General features: G+C 38.6%; 2 protein-coding genes across 2 annotated transcripts in view; both read left to right on the forward strand.

Annotated features, from left to right (window-relative positions):
• Positions 1–22,239: 22,239 nt before the first annotated feature.
• Positions 22,240–22,725, forward strand: LOC131067901 (uncharacterized). The gene has a single exon (XM_058003065.1). The coding sequence runs from the start codon at positions 22,240–22,242 to the stop codon at positions 22,723–22,725; it is 486 nt and encodes a 161-aa protein (XP_057859048.1).
• Positions 22,726–24,899: 2,174 nt separating this feature from the next.
• Positions 24,900–27,811, forward strand: part of LOC131067974 (heat shock 70 kDa protein 14) — a 55,331-nt gene continuing 52,419 nt past the window's right edge. Inside the window, exons 1-2 of the mRNA XM_058003156.2 lie at positions 24,900–25,095; positions 25,200–26,562. Of these exons, the coding sequence (XP_057859139.1) occupies positions 25,387–26,562 (1,176 nt within the window). The 5' untranslated portion in view covers positions 24,900–25,095; positions 25,200–25,386. The remainder of the gene's footprint in view (positions 25,096–25,199; positions 26,563–27,811) is intronic.

Genomic DNA, 27,811 nt, shown 5'->3' on the forward strand with positions numbered 1-27,811 from the left:
ATTATGTGTCTACAAATACAAATCTCAAATCACCCAAACATCACGATTACCTGATTAGTTCCATCGGTGCATCGAATCCCAAAACTGTTAAAAAAGAATTAAACAAGCTCGAAACATTAGGGAGAATTATAGCAGATTAACAATGAACAGATGAGTATTTAGCAACTATTAACCAATCCTGAAATACACAGAATAATGATTAGATAGTTAATTGTTCTATGCAACAGATAGATAGATTATTCCAATCCCTAAACACACAAAGCGTAAACCAGTTTGAGTACAATATGAGCTCGCAACCCAAATCTTAACATATCCACATGATAACATAACTTAACATAATCTTAATATATCCACAAAATTTAGAAAATATCAACAAACTTCAGAGATACCAAGTCGCAATAGACGAAACTCAAAATTTACATGATTTAGAAGTTGTATATGGTGAAAATGGACAAAACAATATTGAAAGGCTAAATGAATTCAACCACAAAACCCTAGCCTAACAACAACAAAGATCCACCATAACATATGAAGATTACCTAAGACAATGCAAATCAAATGAAATCACAAAGATTATACCATCACATGTCCAATAGGGTTTGGATGTTCATTCTTCCTATCTCCATTGATCTTGCTTGATATATTTGCTCTCAGATTTTATGTGTGCACAAGAGCTCAACAAAGAACGAAAATGTGGTTGCGAGTAGGCTTGATCGCATATGAAAGTTTGAATGCTAGGATACTTCATTAGGATTAATAATGAAGGAAGCATCTCCTTATATAGAAGACACCATAAGAAATGGAGGGATAAGATTAAGAGGTGTAAAAGATAAATGGTCGGCTATGATTAGAGGGTAGGTAGAGAAAATAAGAAAATAATGAGAGGGTAGGTAGTGTAGGAATTAAGAGATGAATGACATGTGTCATGGGTAGAAAAGGATAATGAATTAATTAAATAAATAAAGATTTATTTAATTAATAGAAGAAGTGAGATCAATTAAATAAATAAGATGTTTATTTAATTTAGGAAAATGATAATTTAAATAAATAAATGTATTTATTTAAATAAGGAATAAGGCTAGAAGAGGATAAATGAATTAATTAAATAAATAAAGATTTATTTAATTAATAGAAGAATTAGGCTAAAGATAATTAAATAAATAAAGATATTTATTTAATTAGACTGGACAATTTTAGGTGTCTATAGAAGTATAACCATTTGGAAACTTCCAACAAGACCTATAAGAGAAGATACACAAACAACATCCAAATAGATCAATCGAAATAACAAAGATGAGATACTATCTGAAATTTGTTATATACATTACTAACATATTAATGGCAAGCTACATGGGTGTTGTGTGTAGGTGTTTCTAGAAGGAGGGAGAGGAAAGATTTAAGTGACTCTTCACTCGACCATAAGACTTGCAGGCAAAGGAGGCAATGACAAAATTCATTGGGAGAAAAATCTGGGCACAAGAAGAGGGGCACATCCATGATGGGGAGATTTATGCCAAGCTATACACTCCCATTGTCTAGATAGCAGGCACATATATTTAAGGGCAAGAAGTGGCAAGGATGACAATAGCAAAAGAAGATTATGTGGCTATAATGACAAAGATTGCAGATTACAAGTCAAGCCACACACTTGAGAGTTGGCACAGACCTTCGATCTGGAAGCAACATGGAAGCAGGTGGGAATGAGAAAATCGTGGATCCTTTTCAAAAAGGGAATTGTAAAATTTGATATGGAAGGTTTTAATAACCTATTGTCCGGGAACGGGGGGCTCTTCACTATTGAGAGAGAGGATTTTTGAGCTGAGTGAGGGACTCTCTTTCCTCTTCCATCAACTCTAAACCTACTATGTACTTGTTTCTTTTATTTTTTATATCAATATAGGGAGCTACCCCCTTAGATAGCATTTCTCCACAAAAGAAAAAAAGAAAAAAAAAGAAGAAGAATAAAGTTAAAGAGTTTTTGATAGCATAATAGTACTTGTAAGTATATTATATGAAACCTCCACCTCCAACACCCAACAAATAGAAGAGGAGAAAAATTAAAACCATTAATGTTTTTTCAAACATTGAATCAATCCCATGAACTAAGAATGATACCCAAACAAAGGGCCCAAGTTTTCACACCCATATAACTTGAAGAGTCGACAAGTTATTTTTAACAGATGCTCTTACATTACCATAACTCATCATAACTTTGTCATAGTCAACTCACCATCTTGGGTGCTCCATTATCTCCATTCGAATAGATGATATATCACACATTGTTACATGCATCATAAGTTGGTCAATATTCCAACTCAACAATGTTACTCTCCTCTTACATGCTCTCAAACATGCCTTAGATACTCTTTAATCTCTTACATAGTCTTAAATTGTCATAGATGCTCTTAATTATCTTAAATGTTAAAAGATTCTCTTACACACATCATATTAAAACACACATGAAAAAATGACCAAGTTATAGTGGGATGCTCCTTTTCATGAAGCCTCACAAATGATTAATAAATAAATAATAAATTGAACATTAATATTACAAGATGTATGACACATCTATCTCAACATTTGACACTTTCTTCACTTAAAGCTCTCATTTTGCCATTGAAAATAGAAATAAACCTACTTCCAGGCATTTCTCATTCCCTTAACCAATTCCTCTTCTAGGTTTAAACGAACACTCATGAATTTGATCTAGTTCAATTCTATGTTTGGTAATTCTAACCCTAGATATCTCAAGTTTAAATTTAACTATAAACCCTCATTGACTTCCTCCAATTAGTTGTAATGTGGCATCTCTCACTCTAAAGCATTCATATTATTAGTCAAAGTCAAGTATAAAAAACCATAACCCTTGGCTCATTTCAACATCTAGGCACCATTCATTCCTCACTAGCTCATAATACCTCATCATTCTAGATTAATCACTACTCTTGAATCACTTTTACCTCTATTTTGAAATCACATATTTCAACATCATCGTCTCTTTGCTAACCAATCCCAAAACTATAAGTTGCATACTAAGAGTTTGCATCACCCCTTTGCATTTTTTTATCCGAGTTTCAAATACCAAGACTCAAGTTCTACAAATTAATGTTTTAGGGTACCCATTGATGCATTGATTGCATGCTCTTTCCCTCTTTTTCTAATAAAAAACCATTGAATCAAATCCTAGGGCTGCCATTAGGACAATATCCTCCACTTAGCAAGCTCCCCATGTATGTTCCCAAACACCACAAATATTTTTTTTAGGTCCAAACATCTTGATGAATCTTTATTTACAAGTAAAGAAGGTCCAAAATCAATAAGTTCATTTCCATAGTCTAAGTTTAGATCTATGCATCAAATTTCTATCAATAAGTGCATAGATCAAATCTATAATTACATAATTGACCTTAAACCACATATAATTCCAATGTTCATAGATCTCAGTTATCTTAATATGTTCATCTCATATATGAAATTAGAATTCGAGTATCAATCATCCATCATAGATAATTTCATCTCATCTTCATCAATACTAAGATAGAAACTTATTATTGTCATTTATTACTAATTTCTTAAATACATATTTCTAATTCATTAAATGACTATTTAATTTAATAATTGTCTTACAATGTGCCACTCAACAATTAAAGTTATTGCATTAAAAAAAAATTTCAATATTCTTATCTTTGTAAAAATAAACGCATGAATCACAAATCTACATTATCTTAATATAAAAAACATAAAATATCTTTACTAGCCGATAGGCATATTGCGTGGGGTTTTCAATAAAACCTGTCTCAGGCTGATATATGGTATTCTCCTGCCGGTTTACTATTTTCTTCTCTGCTACCCATACGGTAAACTCATGAGAAATCTAAAAACCTCTCTGTTGCCTACTAAACTCCGTTGGAAAACATCATGCTGAGAAATAATATCGATATTCCAAATCAAATCAAATTTCTCTAGATATACAATCAAATCAAATCTTCTGATCAAATCAAATATCACCATCCTCTCATCACCGCCCAAGATGTTTATAAATAGAGTTCAATAGATTGACGATCACAACATCTGCAAAAGATCAAAGGGTTGTATAGTTGTGTTCTGGTCATTTAAGTTTGCATAGTCTTCCATTGTTGCTATCAAGATTCTAGTAGTGAAATAATGATGTTCTCAGCCGTTGATGTCTCCCCTTCTTATTGTCTTACTATGTAGCCCCTTCACTCAATCATCTGGCCACAACACTTTTTCTGTACAGATCCACACGAAGCCCACTTAGTCGATGCCCTTCCATAATACCTCCCCTCTATATCTTTTCATAACTCTGCATTCGATCTTTTTTTTGTCAAATGATTGATGACCTTCCTCATTCCTTTCTGCTCAATCTACAAATTGGTTGGTTATCAATTCTCCTTCCTCTGTTTCTCTTGTCAATTTATAGACTAACATTTCTTCTTATTTCCTCCTGTTGCAGCATTAGCCGAATTGGTTGCTTTTCTACACACTTCATATCAATTTATGACGCTTTATAAATTTGATGGTTCGTATCAAATATTAGATTTTCTTTAAATGCGGTTTTTTGAAAGTTAGTAAATGCATTTATGGATCTTACTATAGATCACCACCAAGGCTGTCTATAAATACAGTGAATTGTGTGAAGATAAGTGCAAACAGTTTGCAACGCACACAACATTGAAGAACACAAAAATCAACACAATGGTTTGTCTCATTTCTTAAAAATTTCTGCTCTGATTGGTATCCGTCATATTTTTCTTCCCAACTCTACCCATTTGCCTCATCGACATTGTTGACAACACATAATAGAACAACTTGTGCATAATCTTGATGTAAGTTACTTGCCATGGTGTCAATTATTTTGTATTTTGCAAATCTATTTCCGACCACATCAATTTTATTTTATTTTATTTTATTTAATAATTCCTCATACCACTCGCGATGTCATGTTTCCATGTAGGATTGTAAGGTCAAGTATCATGCATTTTGGACTTTTCCTTCTCTCTACTTTGGAATTAAGAAGTTGAAAAGACTCGAGGTCAAATGGGAGTAGAGGTGGGTAAAACAAGTAGATCTATGTTTGGGCATGTATATTTCATATACATATCAAAAAGGTAGGTACAACTTACAAAGAATCATATATCAAGGTAAATCTTGAAGGAATGTATTTTGAATGCTCTTTGCACAAAAGAAAAAATCGGTTTTGAAAATGTGAGAAAAATTATGGTTACCTATTTAGGCTCAGATAAAGTTAATTTTTGAACATCATGTTGTGCTTTGCCCAGGACTGCAACTTTTGATAGATAGGACCAAATCTTTTGGATGAAAACTAAATTGTTCTTCTATATAGATGGCAACGCCCTCCACAACTACAACAAGAGGCTTGGAACCAACAAAGAAAAAGTTGGAATGCAAGCAAAAATAATAAGAACTGGTACACGTTGTTGATGAAATCAAAGAGAATTTGGGAAACTATTGCATTCTGTCTACTATGGGCCAAGCTGAGTTCCACTTCTACCTCTAGGCTTCTACTTTTTCATAACAAGAAACTAAGCACATGGAGTTGCCAGAGAAACAAGATGTGGTAAATAGAGGCCCCTTTTAAGCCACCCATAGGCCTAATACTAGGTCCTAATGCCATTACATACCTATGGAGACCTTATACACATCCCAAATTGTGATAGGTTAAGATATTCAAATTGTGTGAAAAAAGAGTGGAAGTCTCAAATAGGCCTGTGCCCATTATTCCTCTCATGGATCCCACGTCAGCTTTACTCTCCATGTATAAAAATAAAAATAGCAAATAAGAGTTGATCTAACTGTGACTGCATTCCATCGACAAGATTAGTTATAAGAGATGCCATACCCTAACTAACTTGCAAGGAATTTTTATTAGCCTGTGTGATCCATGCACCCACCAACATATAGACCTTAAACACATGAATTCAGGGTGAGGTTGAAGGTTGGGCCCTAGCATTGACACATACTACAATCGTAGAGGCAAAATAATATATTGGTGGTATGACGTATTGGTCAACACATAGCATGAATGCCATGTGGAGAACGGTTGTGGAAGCATGCTAGCTGTTGGTGTAAATAATTATTCATCATGGATATTATTACACCTTACTTAAGTTTACTTAGTAAATGCATCTCATAGTAGTTTGGGTATGAGACACTTGGGTGTTTGTGCCACATTGGGATAGTATGTGTGGGAGAATTTCCACCTTTTATGGTGTGATCTTGTTGTTACACTCCACATTCAGTGGGTGATCCACCTCATGTGGAATATTATATTGTTTCTCCTACCTACTCACACCTATTTCCTACCTACCCTTGTTTCTTATTGAGCCACATGTCATGTTTGTGTGCTCACATATCCCTAGCCTTGCCTATATAAGTAGGCTCATCTACATTGTTTGTACGGACAATCGATTGATGATCTAGTTGATCAGTATTTTCATCTTGATAGAATACTGTATGCGGGAAAAGCAGGTCGATAGAACTCAATATGTGAAAAACGGAGTTCTATGAAGCCTTGCTCACACACACACAGGACTTCTTGGTGCAAGCTATGGAGTAATGAAGTATCACTCAGCTTCCCAAGGTTGGTCCCATGGTTCTCTATCTTACACGGTCCCTCAAACCAATGTTTTTGCTCTCAGATCACTGAGCAAAATGGTTTAGGGATGGCAAATGCAAGAACAAGGGATGCTTTTGATAGATTTTAGAATGAAATGTATCCTAAGCTATGCATGATTTTAAAATGCAATAAACTAGATTATAAGATGACAAGGTTAGTATAAATACTATCCTAACATGATATATTAGTCTATGATTGAGCTAAATGATAAAGAAAATATTCTAAAAGAGAGGCTAAAATGATGAGCATAAAAATGATATATGAAAGCTTGAATGTATTTGAGCATAAGTGTGATACTACAAACTTGGATTATTATTTTTTCGCAATGGAGGAATGAGAGCTCTATTTATAGCAAAAACAGGGCAATGGATGGTCAGGATTGAAAGAGTTGATCAAGGGTTGAGTTTGAAAGTTGGGGATCCATGTTTGCAATTTGCACCAATGAAATGGTGACAAGTGTCAACATAGGGTTGGGTTGAGAGAAGGGGTTGGAGGCATTAAATGCCTGAGAAGACCTTATGGTTATCTAGAGATAAGGGTTAAGCTTAAGTTAGGCTTACCCATTGGATTAAGAGTTAATCCAAGGATAAACCCTTGTGCAAATGATTAAGAGATAATCATGGTCAAAGCATTAAAGGCTTGATGAGACCCTTGGGTTGGATGAAGGTTAAGTTAGGCAAAAAGTCTCTAACCATGTAAGAGGGTTGAATTAACCATTAATGGTTTGGGAGACTTTGGGGATATTAAGTGGTTGAAGATTTGAAGCCTTTAATGGTTATCAAAGACTTTAAGGTTTTGAGAAGTGACCTCCCCTTGCTTAGGGATGTGACAAAGTTTAGAAGATGGGTTAGGCTAATTAGAAATGATTAGAAGAGTCTAGAAGAAATTAGGAAGGGGTTTAGGAAGCAAGTGGGAAATGTAGGAGAATGCAAGTGGATGGAGGGATAATAGGATTTAATTGAAATAAAGTTAATTTAATTCAATTTGGTTGCAATTTGGGGAAATTAAATAAATTAGATTTATTCAATTTAGGATAACTATTTAATTAAATTTGAATTTAATTAAAAGTGGATAGGGGGGGTTTAATTGAATAAAATGATTTATTTATTAAATGGTAAAAAGAAGTCTAGTGAATTTAATTTAAATAAATTGAGTAATTTACTTAATTAAATAGAGGAATGTGGGTAATTTAATTAAATTGGATTTAATTAAATAGAGAAATGAACATAAAATATTCATTTAGGAATATGGTCATTTTTATACGTCTACATTTTGCCCCTCTTTGAAGTGACGTGTGTGCACATATTATTTCAAAGAAAATGATGTGTTATCATGATTTATGATCAAATGCCATTTTTGTGTCGCTCTTGCAAGTTGTGCCCCAGATTTGATTTGATGCATGATGCCCCCTCGGGAGATGAATCAATATTTTGAAAATTTTGATTTGATTTGGCGATTTGTGTTTGGTGTGTATGATTTTGTCTATGTGAAATGGTTGAATTGATTCATCTCCCGATAATTTACAGATTTTAGGGTATAAGGGAGACCATGACCACATTACATGCCCAGTTCCTAACCCTAATTTCATTTTCCTCCTATAAAAGGGGAAAAGTGGTTTAATTTGATTCATTTGTGCATTGTTGACTTTTGGAGAAAGAGAATTTGGTCTAAAGTCAAAATGCCTATTCCGTATTCTAGGCATCGTTTTGAGCGCGTTCGGAGGTATCGGAGACCTGCCGCATATGGACCACCAGTAAGTCAACACTTTTGACCCTTTTTTGATTTTTGATTTGGTCATTTTTTGTCATTTTTTGATTTTTGAAATTCGGTTTTAGCGTTTTAGCGCATCAAAGTCGCAAAGTAGCGCATACGAAAATTTAGGTAGCGCATGAAGCTGATTTTTAGGGCTGCATCCGAAACAAAATAGGGTAGCACATAGAAAGTCTAGGGTGGCGTAGGGAGTTAAAATAGCGCATGCCAAACGTAGGGTAGCGCGTCAGGTCAGCAGGGTAGCGCGTAGGGTAGACCTAGCCCATGGGGGTCACAGGGGTTCGCATGGGTAAGGGGTTTTAGCGTGTAGAGTAGACCTAGCGCATAGGGTCGAACAGGTAGCGTCAACGAAGTATAGATTAGCGCATAAATAGGTTTTAGCGCATAGGGTAGGGTAGGTGGTGCATGGGGGGAAAAGATTAGCGTGTAGGAAAAACAACCTAGCGCGTGGGTGGATTTTAGCGCATCCGGAAAAAAAATTTGCGAGATGAGTTGATTTGTGAAATTGTTGTGTCGTGATGTTATGATTTTTATGGATTGGTCCAATATGAGTGTCAATATAACTTGTTTTGATTTGTGATATGTCAAGTTATGCATAGATATCAATGTGTTGTGTTGATCAAAAGATGATATGTTTTTGCACTCTTGTTTCAAGTTCAATGTGTGAAGCCTGATTTGTGTTACAAGCTGATATGAGTTGGAAACTTGAGTTGTTTTACAAGCTGATATGGGTGGGAAACTTGAGTTGTTTTACAAGTTTATGTGATTTTGGAGACTTGAATTGTGTTAGAAGTTTTGATATGGTTTTTGATAACTTGAGCTGTTTTACAAGTTGATATGAAATGATAAGATTTTGAACTTGATGTAGATGAGCAAATTGTTTCATGTTGTTGATGTGAGTTTGATATTGATATCTTTGTTTTGATGTGAAAACTGATATTGGATTTGTTTTGCTTGTTGATAGGAGCGATTAGGCGTGGTTTAGTCGTGGGAGCGATTTCCGAGGCCGTGGACATTGATACCTCGGTTGACGCAGGCCGACCTTGATATCATTGAGAGATGTGGGTTGACGTCCCTATTGGATATGCCTCGGTTCACTGTGAACTGGGGGCTACTTACAGCACTCGCAGAGAGGTGGCACAACGACACGAACACCTTTCATTTTGCCATAGGTGAGATGACAGTCACACCAGAGGATTGCTACAGGATCCTGCGCATACCAGTAGTAGGTGCACTACTACCATATGAGCAGTCAGAGGAGGGTGGGACAGAAGCACTTCGCCGCATTTTTCATGATGAGACAGTCTGTGGATACGAGATCCCATGGCAAGAGTTTTTAGACCTGGATTATGCACCACTTCCATCAGTACTGGCAGGGTTTATTGGTGGATTCCTTTGTCCTGATCGTAGGTCAAAGGGATTCTCTGTGGGATGGGGGCTAGTTTTAGAGGAGATGGTTACACAGGGCCGCAGGTTTTCATGGGGATCGGCTATGCTAGCCCATCTGTACAGGGGCCTGCATGAGGTGGTATACCTAGGTTACGGTAGTTTATCGGCTGGCGTGACACTGTTACAGGTATGGTGCTAGGAGCACATTCCGGTTGCGAGGCCATTAGCAGACAGAGATAGACCCGTGGGATGTGCATATGCGTATGGATAAAGGGGTCTAGTTGTCTAACGAAAGCTGGGCAAACTAGAGCACTGGAGGAGAGTTTTGGATGACATCGATATGGTCACATGGTGACCGTATACAGGGTGTGAGGTGTGGGCGGAGGATGGGCTAGAGATGCCCTATGTGTTCATGACGAGATACTTGATTGGGAGGACCCCATTTGTCATTGAGAGGTTTGTGGTGACTAGAGTTTTGAGACAGTTTGGTCGATAGCAGGGTATACCTCAGGGAGCTTACTTATATGCACGGCGGAGGTAGGATGTAGCCGATTGGGGCCCGACCATTGATAGTGCGGTGGCAGTGGAAGAGTTTGCTAGTATAGCGGGTCAGATATGGGATTATGCCCCAGAGATTTTGGATGCGGGCATGACTGATGAGTTCGCGAGATTGTTTGCTGTGCGGGCAGTGGCTAGGATATCGGATCCCGAGGAGATGCGGCCGTCATTCGATGATGAGGATGAGGAGGGAGAGGGAGATGATGAGGAGGATGGAGATGATGGAGGAGGACGACGAGGGAGAGGAGTTAGAGGGAGGTGGGGAGATAGAGGGAGGAGAGGAGATAGAGGTGTGGAGAGAGCAGTTAGACAGGCAGTGATAGATAGGGGGAGAGGCGGATTAGCTATTGGAGCCGGTGGAGAGGGGAGGGTGCGGGAGGTGTTAGCTGCAATGGGGGGTACTGATGAGGTGATGCGACCAGCGCAGAGGAGGAGGACGGATGTGCTCCCACCTCCAGCACCGAGGACAAACAGAGTTAGAGGGGATGCCCCTACACAGGTACCGCTACGGGTTCGGGTTCCTACTCATGTTGAGGATGCTTAGATTCAGACCCTGCAGGTGACTGTACAGCAGCTGTAGGCACATGCTTTGACATATCAGTGGCAGATTGCACAGTTGACCACTGAGCGGGACACAGAGATAGAGCGGAGGAGCTTGCAGCCAGTGTGCAGAGAGCAGCGGTGGGTGGTCCGATCAGAGACACCCTAAGAGAGCTATCATTGAGAGCTTAGGAGGTGGAGTATTATCGGCGGCATTATGAGGCTGTAGTACCCAGGGATCATCGAGTACAGAGTTTCACACAGTCGAGATCCAGTCAATCTCGAGATATTGGGTCACGGTCCGAGAGTCGAGGTGTGACAGGGCCATCGAGATAGGACCCTCCTGGAGATCCAGGGGCAGGCACATGTGGAGCCAAACCATCACCGTCAGGGGATAGCCATACTTGAGAGACGTGGTCTCTATTGTATTTTTTATCATTGTATTCTTTGTACTAGACACAGTGATGATATATTTTGTACATTTTGATCATTATATATATATATATATATATATATATATATATATATATATATATATATATATATATATACGACACCATTTTCTTTGATCATGTGGTGTGTTGATATGGTTGGATGTGTTTATGTGTTCTTTTCGTTATGTGATGAGGATGCAATGCTTAAATATATGATATAATGTATGATGCAGGATGTATGCTTTGTGAAATGTATCTTGAAAATGAGATGTATGATTTTATATGCTATGAAATGTATCTTGTGAGATGTATGATAATGATATGCAACTAATTGTAAAATGATATGCAACTATGTTAAAATGATATGCAACTAATTGTAAAATGATATGCAGCTATTTTAAAATGATATGCAACTATGTTTTTGGTAGCATCCTCCTTCTATATTTGCCATCCGATATAGCCATATGTTGTTTGCTTTCTTTGTAGGTATCATCATTGAGCATTGATTTGTTTAAGATGTGTTGAAAATTTATACAAGCACAATGGTATAATTGAACCATAATGACCTGAGAAAAATTTACATGATATTTGATTTTGCAAGATAGCACAAGCGTCAAGGTATAATTGAACCAGGACGACCTGAGTGCGTATTGCGTATAAACAGACAAGAGTAAATCATTTGTATGCATGAAGTGGAATTAGACCTTCAATGTGTAGCGTCCTAAAATTGCGACACTTGCAATTTCGACTGCATTTCGGTCTTCACGATGGCGACGCAACACGCAACCTGAATGGAGACCCCGAAACTTGCTCACGACACCAAAAACTGCATTTTTCAAGTACCCTGGCTTGAACCTCCTTGCACCCTGATGTCTCGGGAGGTGGGACCAGAGCGCCCAGCGCCCTGGTCCCTGGGTCCTATTTTGGGCCCGGTCTCTTAAGGAGATTGCGGGTCTTTGTGTTTGCAATTTGGAAATTACATTTCCTGGTCGGCCTAAGGTCGGGAAAATCAGTCTATCAGCCCTAATTGACAAGTATATAAACTACATTTTCCTCTTTCATTCGATATGATGGAAAAGGCGTGGAAACTATACTCAAGCATTCAAGCATTCAAGCATTCCTTCAAGCAATTGATCATTTCAAGTCTCCATTCAAGGCTAAGTGTTGCATTCAAGACAAGGATTCAACCATTGAAGAGGAGATCACATACTACTACAACATACAACATACAACATCTAAACCTTCGCACATAAGGATACAAACATCCTTAGAACAAGGTATTAGTACTTGTTTTACAGTCATTTACATTCACAGCTCTTGCTCATTTCTTGGTTAATTCCAAAACCGGGGTTTGACCTAAAGGCAAACCCCTAATCCCTAACCCCCCAATCGTCTTCGCTTTTCTGTGTGTAGGTTGCAGGTACGCGGCTGAGATTGAAGATCTAGAATTCTTGTGCAGAGACGAACAGATCCCCCTTCGTTTCGCGGATTTTTCGGAGGACCGTGGCGCCGGGCGCCATCGTCCTGACAACTTTTGCTCAAATTTGCAGGACAGCGCCGTATCGACATTTTACTGCTAATTCCAGGTCCGCAGCTTCATACTGTATTCCTATCTCAGTTTATAAGCGAATCTTTGTCACTTTCTATGCATTCCTAGCTTAATTCTCCTATGCACATTCTTTACAAAAGAGGGTAGCCTTGCTGTCTTAACCCTTGAAACTCATTTAGCATCCAATCTTGCATTGCGTGGGATTGGATCTTGTGGGTTTCAACCCCTCTTTTGAATGTAAAGTCTCCCCCCTAAGTGAAAACCATCGAATCCTAGCGAACCTCCCTTCTCTCTCTTTGGAGTTGGAAGAGGGGAGAGCAACTAGGGTTCGATCGCGATTTTTCCGCTTTACATAATGATATTCGATGGATCACGTCTCGAGGTAAGTATTCACACAGTACAAGTGATCGCCTCCCAGACAGAAGACTAAGAAAATATTGGAAGTTCCCCATGATCTCTAGCTGTGAAGCATTTTGAGTGAGAAAAGGAAGGGAATCCAATAATTTAAAAGTTCAAAATGCAAAAAGAGTCAAGATTTGTATGCGATAATGCAACATTCAGTACTTCAGAAAATCATCCATCCTGGGTATATTGGTGTTTCTTTGTTTTGCTTTGCGATGAAGTGTAGTTTTGGTTGTTGGATGTCATGCTTCTGAGTGTTGCTTCTAGTTTTGACATCTTGAATGTTCACAAATTTTGACGATTTTAATGCCCCTAGTTTGAGTGTGCCTCTTGATGTGAATATGTACAGTGATTTCCAAGCCATGGTGGAATGTGGTAAGAGTATATATATGGATAACCCAGGATAGTGACTATGCTAAGTATGTCCTGAGTGGATATGTGCTAAGTGTCGAGCGATGGCTGATAGTGTTTGTACGGATAAAATGGTATGGAGATAGATAGAGGAGCTGGTCTTTCACAAGAGCACTTGTTTACCAGGTTTTCACCATTTGTTTTTATTGTATTTTGTGTTTTTTGTTTTTTTTTGCTTTTTCCGTGCACTAGGCTACTTAAGTGTAGTACTTCTTCAGATGGATGATGTTAGTTGGTTCGTCGAGCACATCTCCTTCTGAAGTTGTGAGCTGATAGGCACCTGATCCATAGACTGATATGATGACATAGGGACCCAACCAGTTAGGTTCAAACTTCCCTTTCTTTTCTTGATCTTGCTGATTTCTTGGATTTTCTTTGAGGACTAGGTCACCAATTTTGAAGTTGCGAGGGATGACCTTGTGATTGTAGCTCCTGCACATGCATTGTTGATATGCTTTGAGATGAGTGTAAGCATGCTGACATCTTTCATCTAATAGTTCAAGTTCTTGCAATCGGTTAACTCGATACTCTTCATCTGGGATTAAACCTTTCAAAGAGACTCTGAGAGATGAGATTTCTACTTCCAGGGGTAAAATGGCTTCTGATCCATAAACCAATGAGTATGGTGTTGCTCCTGTAGGTGTGCGGATGCTGGTTCTGTATGCCCAAAGTGCTGGATTGAGTTGGACGTGCCAATCTTTGCCGACATCATTCACTGTTTTCTTTAGGATTTTCAGTATTGTCTTGTTAGATGCTTCCGTTTGACCATTTCCCTGTGGGTAGTATGGTGTAGAGAACCGATGTTGGATTTTTTATTTTTCACATAGTTCTTGTACATCTTGGTTTTTGAAAGGCCGTCCATTATCCGTGATAATTGAACTTGGAATACCATATCTGCAGATTAGATAATTGAGGATAAAAGAGGCAATTTGTTTCCCAGTCACTGTGGTCATGGGAACTGCTTCTATCCATTTGGTAAAGTATTTTGTTGCTGTTATAATGAACTTGTGTCCATTTGAAGATGAAGGATGAATTTTGCCAACTAAGTCTAGTCCCCACTGACAAAAGGGCCAGGATGTTGTAAATGGCTGCAGTTCTTGTGCTGGTGCATGTATCAGATTACCATGGATCTGACATTTAGGACATTTCTTGGCGAAGTGATATGAGTCTTTCTCCATTGTAGGCCAGTAGTATCCCATTCTTAGAATTTTTTTAGCAAGAGTAGTACTACTTGAATGTGTGCCACAAATACCTTCATGAAGCTTGTGTAAAGCGAAATCAGAATCATTATGATCAAGGCAACGAAGAAGAGTACCATCTAGACCTCGACGATACAAAGTATCAGCGGTAAGGGTATAACGGGCAGCTTGCCAGATAAAGTTACGTTTTTGGTTACGGAATTGGTCAATTGGTAAGATATTGTGCTTGAGGTAGTTGTATATTGGTCCATATAAATAATGGAGAATCTGAACCAGTCAAGGCATAGATAACATGGGATTCAGAGTGGTCATAGGTGGGGGAGAACAGTTGCTCTACCAGGAACTCGTAACGACTCTGTTGCTCTGGAATTTGTAGTAATGAGGTGATAGTAGCCATTGCATCGGCTACTTTGTTGTTCAACCTTGGTATTTGCTCGAAGGTGATGTGCACAAAATACTGTTTGAAGTCATCTACCATTCGCTTGTAGGGTAGTAGCTTGTCATCTTTTGTCTGATAGTCATTGTTGATTTGATGGATGGCTAGTTATGAGTCTCCATAGACCTTTAACTCTGTGATTTTCCATTCTACGACCATTTTGATACCTATAACCACTGCCTCATATTCAGCCACATTATTTGTGCATGGAAACATAAGCCTATATGATCTTGGTATAGTGTGTCCTTCAGGAGTGATGAATAGAATGCCAGCACCTGAACCATGTTGTGTGTAGGATCCGTCAAAGTATAGGGTCCATTGTTTGGTAGAAAGAGCAAGAACGTCCCTTTCTGGAAATTCAATCTCCATGGTTTGTTTTCCTGGTAGCGGTGCTTCAGCCAGCTGATCTGCAATTGCTTGTCCTTTGATGGCTCGTCTTTCTGTGTATTGAATGTCGAATTCACTGAGAATCATGACCCATTTAGCCAATCGACCTGTAAGAGCTGCCTTGCTGAGTAGATATTTGAGAGGATCAATTTTGGCGACTAGCTTAATGGTGTGTGCTAGCATATAATGTCGGAACTTCTAAGATGCGAAGACTACTATTAGGCAAGCCTTCTCAATGAATGTATAGTTGAGTTCATAGCCATTCAATGTCCTACTGATATAATATATGGCTCTTTCCTTTCCTTGTTGATCTTCTTGTGCCAATAGTGCCCCCAATGATATATCTATTGTTGAGATATATAGGATAAGTGGCTTTCCTGCGACTGGTGGTACTAGAACTGGTGGATTCATCAGGTATTGTTTGATTTGGTAAAAAGATTCTATGCACTTGGTCTCCCATCTGAATGGTACATTTTTGTGTAGTAAATGGTTAAATGGTAGAATTTTATCTGCTAGCTGAGCGATGAATCGCCTGATTGATTGAAGTCGTCCTTGGAGAGATCTGAGTTGACTGATATTCTTTGGTGGTGGCATTTCCATAATGGCTTGTACCTTTGCTGGATCTACTTCGATACCTTTAGCTGAGACTATGTAGCCTAGTAACTTGCCTGATGTAACCCCAAAGACACACTTCTTAGGGTTGAGCCTGAGTTGAAATTTCTCCAATCGATCAAAGATCTTTGTTAGGATGCTGAGATGTTCTGCTCTGGTGAAGGATTTAGCTAGTAAATCATCCACATAGTCTTCAATGAAGGTATGCATCATGTCATGGAATATTGTTGTCATTGCTCTTTGATAAGTGGCCCCTGCATTCTTTAAGCCAAAAGGCATAACATTCCAACAATACGTTCCCCAAGGACAGGTGAACGCGGTTTTATCTTGATCCTCTGGGGCTATTTTGATTTGATTATAGCCTGAGAAACCGTCCATTAGTGAGAGCATTGCATGGCCTGCTATGAGATCTACAATTATGTTGATACTGGGCAGAGGAAAGTCGTCTTTTGGACAAGCTTTGTTGACGTCTCTGAAGTCAGTGCATATTCTGATACTACCATCTGGTTTTGATACTGGAACGATGTTGGAAATCCATTCTGCATAGTCAATGGGTCGGATGAATCCGATGTCTAATAATAATGATCCTCTCCAAAGCATTAATTTGATTAATTAAAATATTGAAATAATTTTTAAGACAACACATGTCTCATCATTTATATAGTTGATATTAATTATAGTCAAATTATAATTAATAGTTTAATGGTAAAGTCTATTTTGTAGACATTTAAATGGTGTTGAGTTGAACTCTTTTTTAATACCCAAAAAAATAAAATGATAAAAGTTAAAAATATTTGAAAAATAAAATAATGATATTAACATTTTTACATAACAATTCAATAGTAAAATGATTGGAATAAACTCTTAGAGACAGTTTTTGGTGAGATGTAGCAAAGATTTCAAGGTTTTCATCAGTATGGTTATGGCGGAAGATTTAGAAATCAAAGGTTTCAACAAGACTATAATCACAACAGACCCGAGGGAGGATATGAAGGAGGATTTAGGGGTGAAGTGGAATCAAATATTCCCCCTCGGGTCGAAACCAAAAGTAGCGAATCAGACGTGGAAATTGATTGCTTGATGAAATTGAAGAGGACATCGCCTTGTGGAGGGAGATGGCGGTCATCGAGAGATTTATTGGTGTCAGGATCACTAGAACACAAACTAGGGCCTGGGTTAAAGATAATTGGAGCCAGGATGTTGTTTTGAAGTTCATCCTAAAAGGCTTCTTCATCATGGTTTTCAGAGAGGAAACGGTTAGAGAAATAAGATTTTGAACCAACAAAATTGGTTCAACGGTTTGACTCATCTGTATCTTCATGCGTGGCATTCTAATTTTGATCATGTTCCATTAGCACTGTACAAGGAGTCTATATGGATTCGGTTGTACAATCTACCGATGGAGTATTGGGGTGATTCTAGTTTGGAATGTATTGGTAGATCGTTGGGTACGTTGTTGGCAGTGGATGCAGAAAGCATTGAAAATGACTCCTACTTGTATGCAAGGATCAAGATAGTAGCGGTCAAAAAAGTTCCTTCCATCATATACCTCAAGGCTGGTGAGAGACACTGGAAGCAACAGGTCGAAGTGGAACAACCCTCTCCATGTTGTGAGCGATGTGGTTTAAAGGATCATTGTGCAGAGGACTGCACTATTTTTGTTAAACCGACCAAAAAGTGGGTTCAAAAAGATGGAGATCGTAAGTTGGTTACGAAAACCGTTTCTCCCGAGCAAGAGATCCAACAGAAGCCTGCTTCGCCAAGGCCGTCTAAGGGCGTTGGGATTTCGGGAGAATGTTCTGGAGCATGCAGAAGTGAGGATAAGGGTGTGGAGAATACTCCACAGTTGATGGAGTCCCTTTCACAAAAGAAAGGTTGTTCATACATAAAAATTGAATACGATAGGGAATCCGATGAAGACTTCCTGTAGGATGATGTAGTGGACAATCTCGCTCATAGATGTATTAGCTAATTTGCTAATATACTGTTAGGTAAGGCCAAGGGGATTCAGGGGAGAAGATCAAACAAGCCGAAAAGAGAAGATAGAGCCAAGGAGAAAGACATCATTAATGTTTTCGAGTTCATGTAAAAATCCAAGGGAGTCGGGGTCTCCCTTGATGAGAGACGAAGATCACCACTTGGAATGTCAGGGGTCTTTCGGCCCCCGACAAGAAATGCTTGGTAAAACGAGCGTTATGTAGAGTTGATAGTGATATTGTTTTATTCCAAGAAACTAAATTATGTATGGACAAAGCTCTCAATTTTCTTCAATCCTGCAATAAATGGGAATACTTTTTTCAAGAAGCCAGAGGCACTGCCGGGGGGCTAGGAGTCCTGTGGAATCCACATAACATAAAGGTGACGGAGTTGGAAAGAACAAAATATTGGATGTTTGGAGTGGTTCATAGCTTGAAGGATAATGTGGTTTTTCCATTGGTTAATGTATATGGCATGATAAATACTGAGGAGAAAGCGAAGGTGTGGAAGGACATTATTGACAAGATTGGCTCCCTCAACAATGCTTAATGTCATTGTAGTAGGGAATTTTAATGCTCTGCTTGATCTGGAGGAAAAGAGAGGTGGTTTGAAAATGTCCAACAAAGTCATGGAGGATTTCAGGGACTTTGTGATGACGAATCATTTGTTTGATGTCATACCAAAGAATGGAAGATATACTTGGACCAATAGGAGATAGAACTTTGCAAGAATATCAGAGAGGCAGGATAGATTCTTAGTAGGGCGCTTTTGGCTAGATTCTGCTATCAACCTAGATTCTTGTATTCTTCCATTATCATTGTCAGATAATTTCCTAGTTCAATTAAGCTTTCAGGAAGCCAATAAGATTTTCAAGGGGAGTTTTAGGTTTCAGGGTATGTGGTGGAGAGATAAGGATTTTTTGCCAAACATGGAAACTTGGTGGAAAGAAAGCGATATTTTCTCAGGCACCCCAAGTTTTTGCTTTGTAAAAAGACTGAAGATGGTTAAGAAGAAAATTAAAGAGTGGAACAAGGTCTCATTCAAGAATATTTTTGCAGAAAAGAACAGAGTGGAAGCAAAGCTGGATAACCTGAATAAAATTGTTATCTCAGCAGGGATGTCCAACGATGAATTTGCCAGAGAGAAGCAACTAAAAAGCGAATTGTCGGAACACTTCCTTAGAGAGGAAGCTTTTTGGCGGGACAAGTCGAGAGAGTGTTGGATCAAAGAAGGGGATTTGAACACAATTTTTTTTTATGCTTCTGTCAAGGTCAAAAGAGCTAACAGCCGAATTAGCCGTATTCAGGACAACTTCGGTGTGTGGCAGGACGAGGCAGAGGTTATTGAAGACATAGCAGTGAATCATTTCAAAGCTTTGCTGGGGGATTGCCTCACCAATACCTCTCAACTTTCTTCCTCCATGTTGGATATCATCAACATAGTGGTTACGGTGGAAGACAATGAACAGTTGATGTGGCCCTCCTCAATGCAGGAGATTAAAAAGGCCACATTCGATAATCCTCCTTTCAAAGCGCCTGGGCCCGACGGTGTCACAACAAATTTTTTCCAAAAATGTTGGGGATTCATGGGTGAAGATATCTTCAAGGTGGCAGAAGAATTCAGAAGGAAAGGGAAGTTTGTCAGAGAAATGAACAACGTGGCTATTGTCTTGATCCCCCAAAAGCAAGAATGTTCGACTATGATGGACTACCGACCAATCTCTTTGTGAAACTCCTTGTACAAAATTGTGTCTAAGGCTATGGTAAACAGATTGAAACCTCTGCTCAATAAAATCATCTCCGCTGAACAACATGGATTTGTTCCTGTGAGAGAAATTGTGGACAACATCATCACATCGGGGGAGACCATCCATTCTATGCATTCAGATAAGAAACAAGGTATGATTGTTAAATTAGATGTCAGCAAGGTGTATGACAAAGTTTGGTGGTCCTTTTTGCTTGACGTTCTCCTTCATTTTGGCTTCAAGAAAGGATGGGTGAAATGCATTGAGCATTGTGTGTCTTCAGTTAATTTCTCTATTTTTGTAAATGGTTTGGTGTGTGGTTTCTTCCAGGATACTAATGGGTTAAGACAAGGTGATCCCCTGTCTCCCTTTTTATTTGTTTTAATGGCAGAAGTATTGGGGAGAAACATCAAAAAGAAGGTTAGTCTGGGCCTCTGGAGAGGGATCTCTATTCATGAAAATATGGAGCCTATCTCACACTCACAATTTGCAGATGACACCATTCTCTTCGGGGGGGCTCCGGAAAGGGAGGCAAAAACTATCAGGAAGGTGCTTGATTGCTATGAGTCAGATTCCGACCAATATATGAACAAAAACAAGTCAATGGTGTTTTTCCTATACACCAGCATAAGGCTTCGTTCAAAAATTTCAGAAATCTTGGAGTTTGAGCCAGGTGAATTCCCCATAACTTATCTTGGCGTCCCACTCTTTGCTGGAAGAGTCAACAACAAACTATGGGAAGAGGTTATCAATAAATGTCACCACAAAGTGACTTCCTAGAAAAACGAATGGCTTTCACAAGCCGGGAGAATTCAAATGATTAAGACCGTGTTATCGGCCATACCCACTTACTACATGTCATGCTACGGGTTATCTGGTAGAGCTTCCTCGACACTTGATAGACTGCTTAAGAAATTCTTGTGGGAAGGATCGAAGGAAGAAAGAAGGATTCCTTTGATAAATTGGGACACTGCTTGTATGATCAAGGAAGAAGGAGGGGCAGGTTTAAGAAAGATGAATTTGCAAAATTTGGCTTTAGGTGCTAAGCTGGCATGGAAAATGTATAAATTCCCCAAGAAACTTTGGTGCAGAATTTTGGTTGCAAAATATCTAGATTCAAATTCCCTTGACAGAATCTTGACGGTGGCCAATTCTGTTCGAGGTTCACCTATTTGGAGATTCATTTGGGAAAGTTGCAAGCTCCTCATAGAACACCTAACTTGGAAGATTGGCAATGGCAAAAGAGAGAGGTTTTGGTGCGATTCATGGAATGAGGATGAGCCACTAGCAGAAATGTTTGAAGACAAAGATTGGGTCAATCAGATTGAAGCAATTGCAGGCCTGTGGGTGGCAGATTACTTTCAAACACTACCCAACTCGTCCTCTACTTTGGCATGGAAGAGTGTAGGTGATTGACATCAAGTTAATCATAGACGACTCTTAGAAGTTCTCCAGAGCAAAAAGGTGTTCCCCACAGACGAGGAAGATAACTTGCTTTGGAGTGCATCCAGATTGGGCGATTACAGAGTCAATCTTGGCTACGAGCTTCAGAGGAAAAGAGAGAGGAATAGTAATTGGCCCTCGATCTTGTGTTGGGGTAAGTGGCCTCTACCAAAAGTAGGGGCTTTCCTTTGGATTGCTATTCATGACATGATTCTCACTGGAAGCAGATTGAAAACGATCGGGATTTCGGGGCCAAATTGGTGTATCATGTACAAGCAGGTGGAGGAATCGGCCGATCACCTTCTCTATTGGTGCCCATATGCCAGTAAATGTTGGTATTGGCTTCTAGATATGTTGCAATGTTTCACTACCAAAAATCAAACTTTAAAGGATTTTCTCTTATCCTGGCCGATTAAAGGTAGACATTTTAAATGGGGATTACTTTGGATTGTTTGTCCCTCTCTGTTAGTCTGACATGTTTGGAAGGAACACAACAGAAGGATTTTCAAGGAAGAAGTAATAGAGATTCATTTCCTTAAGGCCAAGATAAAAAGTGTGATAGAGGAAGTTGTCAACGCCAGAATTCAAGGGGTGAATTACAAATTTCTATCGAAGTGGGATTTTGAAATGGAGAAATCTTGGGCCTTAAAGCAGAGTTGCGGTCACAGATTAAATGATAGAAAAGCAAAAAGAAAAAAATGCTATGTGGTAGGCCCCACCGTCAGGTTGGATGAAATTAAATTTCGATGGTGCAAGTAGAGGTAATCTGGGTCGGAGTGGTGTGGGAGCTATCATTAGAAACGAAGTTGGTGAGGTGGTGCGTGCCATATCGGGTCTGGTTGGAGTAGCTACCAACAATGTGGCAGAGATTTCTGTGATGGAGGCAGGGCTTCAATGGTGTGTTAATAATGGGGTTGTCAAACTCATAATTGAAGGAGATTCTCAGGTCATCCTCAACGGTGTGACCAAATCCGTATTCCAGAACTGGCGGTTGGAGTGCTGGATCTTGAGGATTAATATGCTTTTGAACTTACTAGGTGATTATCACATTCAACACATGTTTCAAGAAGGCAACAAAGTAGCAGACTATTTGGCAAACATGGGGGTTGAGGAGGATTCTGCCAGAGAATTTGGCAGGGACGATACGATGTTGATTGGACTAAAGGAGATCATATCCCTTGACATGGTTTCAATCCCAAGGTCTAGAATTGGATAGTTTAGTAGCTTTTGACGGTGATGGCAGAGGGTGATGGGATCCTAGATTGGAGACTAATCGATTATGAGGAGGACATGTGGTCTGTTTGGTATGCTTTTCAAACAAGGAAGTATGCTTGGGAACAAGTCGACTGACAGTCAGATTGTCCCAAGCTTTCTAGTTTTGGGTGTTGTTGACGCTTGAACAGAGGAGAATTCTATTTATGGCCCAAACTTGGCCTCATTTTCAGCATAAGGGATGATGGCAGAGCATTTAGGTATCGTCTGCAAGTGTAGTAAGGTGACTGTTTTGGAGGAAACGCTTGAGGAGCAGGTTGAGCGCCTCTTCAAAAAGGCGAATGAACAGGAGAAAGAAATTGTGGTCGATATTCTTGGACCCGACTACTGGTTTGGGGGACATGTGCATGACAAAAGGCTGGTGGAAGATTTGTTCCAGGCTATCATTCAGGTGCTGGGGAATGCTCTGTTGGCAAATGGCAAAGTGCGTAGGATGGTGGAGGAGGGGATTTATATAGAGGTGATGAGAGCTATGGATGGGATTGTCTCCAATCTTAAAGACGGGTGTATGCTGGGATACTTCTATCTGCAGGCAAAAGGGAAAAAGAAGAAGATGCAGAAGGCTTGGTCCATCTTCAAGGCATGCATTGTGAAGGAATACAACATGGATAGGTTTGTAGCCTTCCTTCAGGAAAATGTTGATCTCTTTCTAGAAGGAGTAGGAGATAGGCTTGTGGTCATAGGTAATGGGATCAAGTATCTGTATAATAGACCCCCTTTGGATGTTGCATAAGGAGTGACATCTCCTTCACCCTTTGTAAGTTTTCTCTTGGAAATATAATGGGCACTCTCCCCTAGGCAGAACTTGCTTTAAAAAAAATAAAAATAGTAAAATGTTTGAATAATTAAAGTTAATTATTAAAAAATAATTGTAAGATCCATTTATAAAACTTATTAAGGGTTTATTGTAATTCAAGTTCTTTTTCAATGTTATTAGAACAACATATAAAAAATAATCCTGGAAGAATCTATAATCAATAGAGATTAAATGTTTAATGTATAGGTTTTAACTTTTTTTTTTTGAGCAAGCAATTGATTTTGATATGAGAGTGAATAGTTTTAGCTTTCTATTTGCATACATTATAAGATTGCACTAGTTGATAACTCACATAACAATGAAATATATCATAAAATAAAATTGAAAATCAGTCTCCAAAAAGCAAAATTATACTTCCCAACAAAAGGTGAACTAAATCGAATCTACATTATCCTTATGGTTTTCTACCTCTCACAAAAGGTTCAAATGAAAATATAACAAATAAAAGACAATTGTAAATACCTTTCTTTGATTCTCTCCTATTCGAAAAAAAAAATTTAAAATATTTTGAAACATTTTACTAGAGAGAGGTTTTAAAAAGGGAGGTTACCATAAATTAAAAGAAATGGATATAAAAAATTATCGTGTGACATGGTAACCACATGAATGAGAGAAAAGTTAATCATGAAGGATAAATGGGCAATAGAAACAAGATACACACAAGAAATATAGTACAAATGAAAAATTTGGGAGTTGTTATTACAAAGAAAGTTTTGATTGCTTTAAAGTAGGAGTGATGCGTGAGAGGCACGCTACATATTCTCTCTGTCACGCTTTCCCACTGCATTTCCTAGTAATATGACAAAATGGCTTTCCTGTTATCTAACTTTTAACATGCTTTCGTTGAGCCTACTATTGGCAGTTTAATGCAATTATACTGATAGGGTAACTTCTAATTTCTAATTACTATTGCTAATATTTGATTAATTTAAAATATGATAGATTTGCCATTACGATCTAATTTGATATTGTTTAACGTGTCTTATTCGAGTCCATCTTTAGTTTTTTTTTCTCTAATCTTTTCCACTATTCTATATTAACTTACATATACAATCCTATCGGCTTAATCCTTGCACCTCCTTAGGGTGCAAGTCCTAGTATTAAATTAATCTCTAAGCAGTCTCATCCCTTATGATACTAAATACATTTGAAAAATAATAATAATAATTTTGCAATTTTCACCCCCACAAAATAAAAAATAAAAATAATACTTACCTTTAAAAAGTAATAATAATTGTTTTAATTTCAATAGCTTTTTATGTGTCTTTTTTTTTTCGTTGCCTGCATAAAGAACGCCGACTCAAGTGAAAAGAAAGGAAAAAAGACACCCTCCGTGTCTGGAGCATGAACACCTTTATTTTTTCGGTCTCTTTGACAGAATCAATTAATTCGCAGTGCAACAATTGACGGAAAGCAACAAATGCCTTTCGACTGAAAAAAGAAAACACATGTTATTCCGAGGATTCGAAGTGCCGACCTATTGGAATCTCTCTTAATGTAAGTAAACATCATCCTTTCTTACAAATCGATTCTTGCTCTGAATCAATCCATCCTTTTTCGCTGAAATACTGCAAACAATTCAAATTCCTTGCATTGACTAGGTCATCGCGAGCCAAAATTCGGGCAAATCGCTAAACTGAAGGGCTGGTTATGTTCGCCGCGAATTGTGGGCAAATTCCGGGAAGGATTTTGAACCGAAATTGTGAGGTTACTGTGTTTCCCAGTTAAAACTGCCTCACTTTTGTCTGAATTCAGTTATCACTAAGCCTGTTCTGAGTGTGATTGAAAATGAGCGTCATTGGACTGGACATCGGCAACGAAAACTGCGTTGTAGCGGTGGCAAAGCAGCGTGGTATTGACGTGGTTTTAAACGATGAATCGAAGCGAGAAACCCCCGCAATGGTCTGTTTCGGCGAAAAACAGCGGTTTCTTGGCACAGCGGCAGTGGCCTCGGCTACTATGAATCCCAAATCCACCATATCACAGATCAAACGACTCATTGGAAGGCAGTTTTCTGATCCGGAGGTACAGAAGGACCTCCGCCTCTTTCCTTTTAAGGCTTCAGAGTCCCCCTTGGATGGCGGTGTTCTAATACATGTCAATTACATGTCAGAAAACAATACATTCACCCCGACACAAATCCTCGGTATGATTCTGTCAAACCTGAAGCAAATTGCCATGAAGAGCTTGGAAACCACGGCAGTTTCCGACTGTGTGATTGGAATACCGGCCTATTTTACAGAATTGCAGCGGCGGGCGTATTTAGATGCGGCTACCATAGCTAAACTTGAGCCTCTTCGTCTAATGCATGAGTCTGCGGCAATTGCTCTTGCTTATGGTATTTATAAAACAGATTTGCCTGAAACCGAGCAAATAAACGTTGTATTTGTGGATGTAGGGCACTCTGACACGCAAGTAAGCGTTGCAGCCTTTAAAAAGGGCCAATTAAAGATGCTCAGCCATGCCTTTGACAGATCCTTAGGCGGCAGGGATTTTGACGAGGTTCTTTTCAATCATTTTGCCGAGAAATTTAAAAAAGACTACAAAATTGATGTTCTTACAAATCTTCGCGCGAGCTTGAGGCTTCGTGCTGCTTGTGAGAAGCTGAAGAAGGTTCTCAGTGCAAACGCAGAGGCGCCGCTTAATATTGAGTGTTTAATGGAGGAGAAGGATGTGCGAGGGTTTATCAAAAGGGAGGAGTTTGAGAGGCTTTCGTTTGATTTGTTGGAGAGGATCAAGGTGCCCTGCCAGAGAGCTTTGGAGGAGGCTCAGTTGACCTTGGATAAGATATATGCAGTGGAGGTTGTGGGATCCGGTTCAAGAATTCCTGCAATTATGAGGGTTTTGAGTGGGTTCTTTAAGAAGGAATTGAGTAGAACTCTGAATGCCAGCGAGTGCATTGCCCGAGGTTGCGCGCTTCAGTGTGCTATGCTCAGCCCTACCTTTAGGGTTCGTGAATTTGAGGTACGTGTGAAATGAATTGACATAATATCTGAGCAATCCACTTTTAATATCTAAGACAGCTTTATTAAATGTACACAAGCGATTGACCGGCACCATAACATGTAAATCAGTGTGTTCGGTGATTTTATGTTTCTCTGCCTGCTTTCGTGTGTTTTGAATTTGAATCTTGTCTATGATTTTATCTTTTTTACTTGTATTCAAATCTTGTCTATAATTTTATCTTTTCTACTTGTATTCAAACATTGTGTAGACTCAAGCTTCCCCAGCCAATAAATTGTTCAACAAGAATTCCTGGAATCAAACCTCTCACAAGATTCAAAAAACTGAGTGATGCACCCTCAAGATGAATAAGGACTGGGATTGCAAGTAAGAGATGCTTATATAAAAACATAACGTAGATCCTGAAGCAGTGTATATCAAAATAAAAAAAAAATGGCCTCAATGTTGCTAATCTTCAGAGCATAAATTCGTACAACCAAATGCTAGCAAGTCTAAGAGTATTAGCATAGGTACCATAATATTAAGTAGTTACTGAATTGATCTGTATGGATCATAATCTGACACCCTGAGAGTATTTTAAAAATCTTTGATAACTGGTCTGGGTTAACCAAAAGTCTAATAGGCCCAACTAATGAGCCCATCGTTGTAGACAGACAAGCACTATTTTTTTTATCAAAGTCTTGCAAGTTATTTGAATAGTCTCTCGAGTAAGTTTATGGGAACAGACCTTTGAACATCAGCATCAAGCGACTTTGGGATATTGTCTTTTTTCTTTTAATTTGTCAAAATTATGAGTTATTTGCTATGTTCCTCAGAGTTTAGTTTGCAACCGGAGGATCTGGGGATGGGGGAGTATGTATCAAAATTTGGGATGCAGGGTAATGACAGGGGATGACAGTGCAAATACAATATAGTACTTCAAGAAATTAATCAATAAAATATTAAAATGTGAAGAAAATAACAATCAAAATATAATATACTATAGTAATTGGAATTTAATATAGTACTTAGCAGTGTTCATTGACATCACGTGTAGGCAGCTTGGAAGGTACTCAGGTGCTCTTAACTTATAGTTGTGTGCTAAGTAAACTAAGGTTTATTAAGATAGTTATTTATATATTATTTTTAAAGTATACCAACAAAAGTCACACTCATTAAGATTGAATCATCATTCTGTTGCTGCCTATTGCTGTTATTTGCATTTATAGTTGTTCAATTTGTGCTGTTGTAATCGTTGTAAAATTTGTTA

Source organism: Cryptomeria japonica, chromosome 6 (genome assembly GCF_030272615.1).
Source record: "Cryptomeria japonica chromosome 6, Sugi_1.0, whole genome shotgun sequence".
Lineage (NCBI taxonomy): Eukaryota > Viridiplantae > Streptophyta > Pinopsida > Cupressales > Cupressaceae > Cryptomeria > Cryptomeria japonica.

Coding starts and splice junctions, on each gene's coding strand:
- LOC131067901 (XM_058003065.1), top strand. CDS start 22,240: ATGAAATTAAATTTCGATGGTGCAAGTAGAGGTAATCTGGGTCGGAGT.